Source organism: Rattus norvegicus, chromosome 1, assembly GCF_036323735.1.
Source record: "Rattus norvegicus strain BN/NHsdMcwi chromosome 1, GRCr8, whole genome shotgun sequence".
NCBI lineage: Eukaryota > Metazoa > Chordata > Mammalia > Rodentia > Muridae > Rattus > Rattus norvegicus.
In genome coordinates this window covers 250,952,668-250,960,570 of record NC_086019.1, presented here as the reverse complement: position 1 = coordinate 250,960,570, position 7,903 = coordinate 250,952,668, and the positions used below count along the sequence as shown (strand labels likewise).

Here is a 7,903-nt window from a genome sequence, read left to right as displayed (position 1 = left end):
GGAGGGACCGGAGCCCGGTGGGAAAGACTCAGGGTTCCTCCCAGGTCTGCCAACCCCAGGCGGGGGTGGGAGTTGAGGGGGACCAGCGGCTGCAGATTGGCTAGGGAACGGCGAAGCCTGGGCTGGAGCCCCGTGGTGGGAGGCGCCTGGATCACTCCGGCAGCGGAGCGGAGCAGAGGTTGCCTCCTACTTGGACGACCAGAGCAGCGGACGGCTGCAGGGAGCATCCCAGCCCGGGCGCACGCGGGGCAGCGGGGCGCCGAGCACCGAGCCGTCGGGGCGGGCGGCAATATCCAGCCATGCGGGTGGCCGGGGGTGCGCGGACCGCCGCGCTGGCGCTGCTGCTCGGGGCGCTGCATGGGGCGCCGGCGCGCGGCCAGGAATACGACTACTATGGTTGGCAAACTGAGCCCCTGCACGGCCGCTCCTACTCCAAGCCACCGCAGTGCCTCGACATCCCCGCCGATCTGCCCCTCTGCCACACAGTGGGCTACAAGCGCATGCGGCTGCCGAACCTCCTGGAGCACGAAAGCCTGGCGGAGGTGAAGCAGCAGGCAAGCAGCTGGCTGCCGCTGCTGGCCAAGCGTTGCCACTCGGACACCCAGGTCTTCCTCTGCTCGCTCTTCGCTCCTGTCTGCCTGGACCGACCCATCTACCCGTGCCGCTCGCTGTGCGAAGCCGTGCGCGCCGGCTGCGCGCCGCTCATGGAGGCCTATGGCTTCCCTTGGCCTGAGATGCTGCACTGCCACAAGTTTCCTCTGGACAACGACCTCTGCATCGCGGTGCAGTTTGGGCACCTGCCTGCCACCGCGCCTCCAGGTAGCGCCTTCGCGCCCAGAGCGCCTCGGACTGATCCTTTCCCCAAACCCTCACCTGCACTCCAGGATAGGTGCCAAACCCCTATATGCACGACATATGTCCAGTGCCCAGGCACTGTCTCCTTTCTCCTTCCTACCTTTATAAACTTGAGACTCTGGGTATTCCCACTGGTTCTGTCCTCACTCTGACCTGTGCCTTGTGCAACTCACAGCACGCCCGGTTTTCCAAGCTGCTGAATCCCTGGGTGTCCTGGAGACGTCCCCATAAATGTCTAAATGCTATATTCCTTTCCTCATCTCAAGGATGCTTGGGATCGCTAGGCAGTGTCTTTAACCTGAACTACAGGCACCCAGACAAGCACTACTCCTTCCCTGACCTCGGGAACTTTGAGAAGGGGCGGGTAGTTAGGAAAGCGCTTGAAGGCCCTTCATTTCTACGCCTGTAACCCTAACTTCCCCTCCTCCCAACCCTAGGCTGGATATCTTTTGGGTACTTAACTTTCCTGAACCTCCTTTCCAGCTTCTTGAGCTCCCAAGCCCTGCTTCCCACTGGCACGTCGTGCCATCACTGCCATTAGACTTGATTTCTGATTGATCTTCCCTTTCATTGTACAGGTCCTCAAAGCTGTCCCAAGGCTGGGGGCTACACCCCCCCTCCTTTTTCCAAGAATGCCTGTCCTCTTCCAAACTGGCCTGGGCCCCTAACACCTCCCCACCCCCAACCCACACACACCCATAGCTCCCAGCAGGCAGTCTTTGCCTGTTAACTCGGACAGCAAGAACTCCCATGAGCCCCCACAGCTGGAACATTCAAATCTCCACTCCCTGCCCCCCCCCCACTCCTCCCAAAGCATCTGGGCTCCTCCTCGCACCACCCCAACCCCTCTCAAAGCTAATCTTAACTGCTGGGTCTTAGGAGGCTCACACCTTCTCCTTCTCCCTCTCTGTGGGGTTCTGGGAGGGGAAAGTCCCTATCTTGAAGGCTGAGAGTGACAAATAGAGTCAGCTAAGCAAAAATCCACAGTTCCCAGAACCCTGCAGGTTCTGTTTATAGTTTCTTTGGAGCCCAAACATGAAGAGCAGGACAAACTCAGGAATCTTAGGCTCAGAACCCTGTCTGACCCCCTGACCCCCACCTTGTTACCCATGACTCCTCTTCCCTGTGAGCTTGCTCACCTGGAAGCAGGCACACAAGAAAACCCAAAGGTCTGACTTGGGTAGGGGGTGATAGGTTGTAGAAAGTGTGTGTGACCAACAGATGACATTAGGACGTTTCACCTAATGAGTTGCTCAGACTTTCTTCGAGAAGGTTAATGCTGGCTTGTGCTGCAGGCCTCCCACCTGCCTGGCCCCTGCAAACACATTCAACCTGGTCATAGAGCAGGAGTCACACCCAGAGCCCTCAGCTCTGCTGACTAGACTACCACATCACACCTGGTTAAGGCAGCATCCATTTCGTAGCAAACACTCGATGGGACTTAAAACGTAAAAGCTTAGAACATAATGTATGCCATGGCTGCGGAAGAGTGCCTACCTCAACATAGTGCCTACCTCAACATAGTGTCTCTACACTATCGAACTCTTGAATTGTCACCGTCACTCAGTCATTGCCATCCTCCCCTTAGGAATTGAGAGCAGTTTTTTGTGAGGAAGGGGCTAATGGAGGAGCCTGTACTGTCCTGGCTGTTTGGAACCCCACCCACTCTGCTTTCTCTCTTCAGTGACCAAGATCTGTGCCCAGTGTGAGATCGAGCACAGTGCTGACGGCCTCATGGAGCAGATGTGCTCCAGCGACTTCGGTGAGTATGGGCTGACAGGACCAAAGCCCTGACTGCCTCCCAGCAACCTGGCTCAGAGCCAGCCCCACCCGACTAAGGCTACTTCGACTGTGTTTTGTTACTTTCCCGGAGATGCTGGGCTGTCTTTTCTAGGGGGAGCAAGCTCAGCTTGCTAAGCGGTAGATGGGGCCCTCCCAGGACACGGGAGTGTGCAATAGAAGTAATGTCCCCTGCCCCTGGCATCTCCACTGAGTACCCAGTGTCCCTCTGGCTAGTGTGGGTCATTACTAGCTTTCCCCACAGATTCATCTTGGACTCTTCTATCCGGGGACGGCTGAACCAAGCCAGTTAGGACCAAGCTCACTGTGGGCCACAGAGTTCTGCATGCGATCTTTGCAAAGTTGGTTCTGTTTTGTGTCCTAGCCTCCCTGTCTATAAAAACAGGGGAAGGAGCAGTGACGAAATCCATGCTTCAGAGGAATCTTTATGTCGGGAGCGTCTTTGGAAAGAAAATTTCGCTATATTGCAGAGGGCGGGGCACAGGGGAGGGAAGGGGGAGAGGATGTGTTAGACAATGCCCTGCCCTGGGGGCCAAAAATCCTTTCTGGCTTCTTGAGTGTCGGAGGCGGAGGCTGCGGGAGGAGGGTGGAGCTCGCCAGAGGGCCCTCTCCCCAGGATTCCTATCTGTAGGTCTCTGTCGCCACTAGTCTAGGGCTCCCGCTGCCCTAAGCAAATGTGATCCTCTTCTGACCATCCTTTGCAAACCTTTCCACAGTGGTCAAGATGCGCATTAAGGAGATCAAGATAGACAATGGGGACCGCAAGTTGATTGGAGCCCAGAAGAAGAAGAAGCTGCTCAAGGCAGGCCCCTTAAAGCGCAAGGACACCAAGAAGCTGGTTCTGCACATGAAGAACGGGGCCAGCTGCCCCTGCCCGCAGTTAGACAACCTGACAGGGAGCTTCCTGGTCATGGGCCGCAAAGTGGAGGGACAGCTGCTGCTCACAGCCGTCTACCGCTGGGACAAGAAGAATAAGGAGATGAAGTTTGCAGTCAAATTCATGTTCTCCTACCCCTGTTCCCTCTACTACCCCTTTTTCTATGGGGCAGCTGAACCCCACTGAAGGGCTTTCCTTCTTTCCCCAACCATCCAGCTGTGCCTTGCCTCGCCCTCAGTCCCTGCCCACTTGGCCTCACCCTCACTCCCAGGCTGACCCATCCCCTGGCAAGGATGGCTTCGTGCAGCTACTGCTTGCCTAACTTCTAGCATGGAGCCACCCTCCTTGACTGAAGGGAATCCTGGAGCCTGTCCGGGGAGGCCCCTTCTCCCAGGAGAAGGACTTTCTCTTCTGGGGTAAGCCCTAATGTCTGAGAAAACAGGCAGAGGAGGAAAATGTGAGGGACGGATACAGGGCCTCTGGCGGATGGATACAGGGCCTCCCAGAGCCTGGGGAGGGGCTTTCCAGAAAGAATTGTGGGTGTCATGGCTAAGCAGGATCCGTACTTAAGAGATCAGCTTTCCTCCCCCATGACCCTTTGTGTGTCATCACAGTTCTCCAAAGAGCAAGAGCCAAGGCCTCCATGTCCTCCAGTCACACCCACTCCTCATCTGGAGCCCTGCCGGGACTGGAGTGCAGGCTCAGCAGCTTCTACATTCACTGCTACCTACACAGGTTTGCTTCCTGGCTGGGCCTCCTCCGTCCCTGTATCCCAACAATGATAAATTATTGCTACTGCTGTGCGGCCACTGGTTCTAGACAACAGGTTTGGTCCTTGATTTTTTTTTAAAGTTTTTTTTTTTCTTTTTTTCGGAGCTGGGGACCGAACCCAGGGCCTTGCGGTTGCTAGGCAAGCGCTCTACCACTGAGCTAAATCCCCAACCCCAAAAGTTTTTAATTAAATAAAACAACGTTTGCTTTGGAGCAGTAATTTCTTTATCCAGTAGCTCTGAAGAGACTGCAGGGTAGGAAGGGTCAGGTGGCTTTGAGAAAGGGACAGCATCCTGAGCCAACACCTGGTCCGTCCACCTCCTTGGAAAGCCTAAGAAAAACTGTTCCCCAAGAAGACAAGGTGACATTCTCACCCCTAAACCACTGAGTAAGAGACAGAGATGTCCCTGAGGATGGACAGAAGTGCCATGTTTCCAACCCACTAAGTAACTTATAACGCTTTCCCATAGTCAGAAGACTCCCAGCCACACGCTGTTCCCATTTGGGCATGTCTAGGTCAGAAGGGTCTAAGAAGGGCCAGGTCACAGGGGGAAATGTCATCTCTCCCCTGGGGTTTCCAGATACTCCTGGGCACTAGTCCTGACATATAGGTGACAGCTGGTTTATATTGACACCACTCTAAGCATGTTCCTGGGCAGCCATGTTGCCCAGAAGCTAGTTAGAGACAGATCTCAGAGGGCTAGGAATGTCTGCCACTCAGAAACAGAGTGCTTGCCTGGGAATTTAGGCAATTGGGCCCCACTTGAACTTGCTGTAATAAAAACTGCTTTGTTATTTTTAGAATATTACTGGGCCTCAAACCCAAGGATCTGCATTTTAAAACATAACCCCAGCCCATCTACAGAGCTTTTAACAAATACTGGGCCCCAGTCCCATGCAATGAAAACAGGACCTCCGTCAAGCACCAGAAACCCAGTGTTTTACCACCTAGTGGCATGGAGGGTCTGGGAGCCATCACTAGGACCAAGAAACCTGAAGCAGGGAGAGTGAAGGCTGCAGTCCACACAGCAGCTTTAAGGTACAGGCACAGGGCCGGGAGAAGGCTTGGAGGTGAGAGGCTGCTGCATGTGCAGTTCACTATGGAGACCAGGTGAGGTCGTCAACAGATGTGAAAAGATTGGGTAGATATCCACAGAGCAGAGAGCAGGGACTCTGAGAACCTTTCCTGGCCAGCAGAGTAGTCAAAGCCTGCTGCTTCTCTAAAATACAGGAGCCACCCAGGTAAGGAAAACTCTGGCTTCCAGCTCTGGAAAAATTGTCACCTGAGCAAAACAGAAGTGGTGGCATGGCCAGCAAGGACACTAGCAAAGACTAAGGTGGGACACTCCATGGAGGCCTCTCTAACAGGTGGCCTGGCCACTTGACCATAAATCACCTCTGGGCAGTCAGGTGGCCTCTGCCCAAGCAGCAGAGACCTAATTGTACCTCCTCACTCAGAGGAGGTGGTTGCCACCCACCCTGTCCAAACCCTGCCCAGCCCTCCTGGCTCCCTGAATCTGTGCCTTGTTTCTCAGCCTCCTGCTCTAACCAAATATTTACAGGCACTTCTCTGGTCTACCAGGCACAGAGATTATTTTTCCACCAAGCAAGCACACAGGACTCCGGCCAACGCTGGCTGAAGTCCAATGCTCACCTGGCAGGTGCTGGCAGCAGGGAGTGGAGGTGGGAGAAGGTTTCCATAGCCCACCATCTGGGAGAGTCCAAGAAGGCACTCCCTACCACCCTAAAAGGGGACCTGGTCCTATGCTCCACTGGTTCTGTTCTCTGCCTGCCCAGCATCTCTTCTGGGATGGAGAGGAATTCTCCCAAAGCAAGGAGGCTCTGCAAGGCCTCAGGCCAGTCTTTCTTTAGCCAGTCCTGCTGGTCACACCAATTTCCTCTCCAGTTGGCAGGAGCCTGGACTCAAGAAACCAGTGAAGGCAGCCCTCTGATCACAGGAGTGGAACTGCATCACAGGCCACATGGGACCTCTCTACATAAAAGGTCTAGAGGCAGTGTTGGGGATGTCCCAGGCTCCAGGCGTCTGCAGTTCTTGTCGTTACAAGACAGTACCTCGGGGTTGGGGATTTAGCTCAGTGGTAGAGCGCTTGCCTAGCATGCGCAAGGCCCTGGGTTCGGTCCCCAGCTCCGAAAAAAAGAAAAAGAAAAAGAAAAAAAAAAAAAACACAAGACAGTACCTCTTCCCAACTCCTCTGCCCCCTTCCAGACAGCAAAGCCTAACTTTGCTATAAAGCTGTAACTCAGAAGTTTCCATCCCTCCTGAGCAGGTAAGCCCCAGGCAGGCAGCCCACTGGTCACGTGACCACCCCCTACTTGCATGAGAGCCCAGGAAATCAAGTTTTCACCTGAATAGAAAATGTTCTCATACAAAACAGGAGTGACTTGGGAGCTAGGGACCTCACACTCCGGGTGGGGGTGAGAAGAGGCAGTGTGGTCCAGTTCTGCCCTGCAGTCCTATGAATTAGTAGCCAGGGGACACTGGGTATGCCGCAGTGTTGTCGAATGTGTGACAAGTGCCTGAGCATAGTGCACGGAGTTTATTTAGGTGGTCATCGGTGGCTATTCGTATTTTCACTAACCCAACAGTACCTGCACATAGTAGGTACCCAGCAAAGTGCCCGACTGATTCTTCAATCAAATGAGATACATGACTGACAGGAAGGCAGGGGAAAGAAAGCAGGGATGTCTTACCTAAAAGCCACAAATATGGAAACTACACTTGGAGGTCCGCTGCTTCAGAATTGTGCCCTTAGGTAGCACATGAACCCATATCAGGCACAACTCAGAAGCACTTTCCAATGCTAATGTAAGCTTTACAGCTGCCATTTTGAGAAAGGATCTCACAGAGTAGCCTTAGCTGGCCTATAACTCCACTATGTAAACCAGACTGGCTACAAACTCAGAGACTCACCTGCTTCTACCCCTAAGTGCTGTGATTAAAGGTGTGCGCCACCACGCCCAGCCAGAGGCAGCGCAGTTTAGTGAGAACAACTACAGCTCAGGGCTGAGGTTCTTGGTGGGTCATACATGACAGTGCCCCATTCGTCCTCAAATTCTTAGTAATCCCCACTTACAAACTTTCACCAAGAAAGGTTCCAGGCAGAGATATGTAAAATCTTATAGGTATATAAGTCAAACCTCTAGTCATAAACTATTTCAAAGTAATCCTTGGGCATACACACAGCCCTTAAGGAGAGCAAACCTGGGCACTACTGGCCAGATGTGTTTGTATTTACATAGGGATTAAACCTCAGCTGAGTGTTTGATACTGTAGATGCACAGATTTTAGAGGTGATCGGTTTCAATGTTATAGTCTCCCACACCGAGAACGTTGTTCTGTGGCATGCAAGTACCTTTTTGTCCAGCACTTGGGAGGCAGAGGAGGGTGGATCTTCAAGCTCCTGGTCTACAGAGGGAGTGCCATGACAGCCGGAGCTACTCTGAGAAACCTGGCCGAGAGAGAGAGAGAGAGAGAGAGAGAGAGAGAGAGAGAGAGAGAATATGCTGTTCTGCATTTTGACACACACATTTTATAAGTTGTTTGAAATTCTATCCTGATCCCTGATCCAAGTCGAAATT

At 53.5% G+C, this 7,903-nt stretch overlaps 1 protein-coding gene across 1 annotated transcript; it reads left to right on the top strand.

Annotated features, from left to right (window-relative positions):
* The first annotated feature begins 58 nt into the window (after positions 1 to 58).
* Sfrp5 (secreted frizzled-related protein 5) lies at positions 59 to 4,521 on the top strand. Its single transcript, NM_001107591.1, has 3 exons — positions 59 to 819; positions 2,540 to 2,617; positions 3,372 to 4,521. Exons 1-3 carry the CDS (start codon positions 300 to 302, stop codon positions 3,716 to 3,718), a joined length of 945 nt encoding a protein of 314 aa, NP_001101061.1. The 5' UTR covers positions 59 to 299; the 3' UTR covers positions 3,719 to 4,521.
* Positions 4,522 to 7,903: the final 3,382 nt, after the last annotated feature.

What these genes read in the sequence shown, in the direction of transcription:
- Sfrp5 (NM_001107591.1), top strand. Translation starts at nt 300, where the DNA reads ATGCGGGTGGCCGGGGGTGCGCGGACCGCCGCGCTGGCGCTGCTGCTC. An exon ending in GCCTGCCACCGCGCCTCCAG is followed by an intron (nt 820 to 2,539) that starts GTAGCGCCTTCG and finishes TTCTCTCTTCAG; the next exon opens with TGACCAAGATCTGTGCCCAG. An exon ending in GATGTGCTCCAGCGACTTCG is followed by an intron (nt 2,618 to 3,371) that starts GTGAGTATGGGC and finishes ACCTTTCCACAG; the next exon opens with TGGTCAAGATGCGCATTAAG.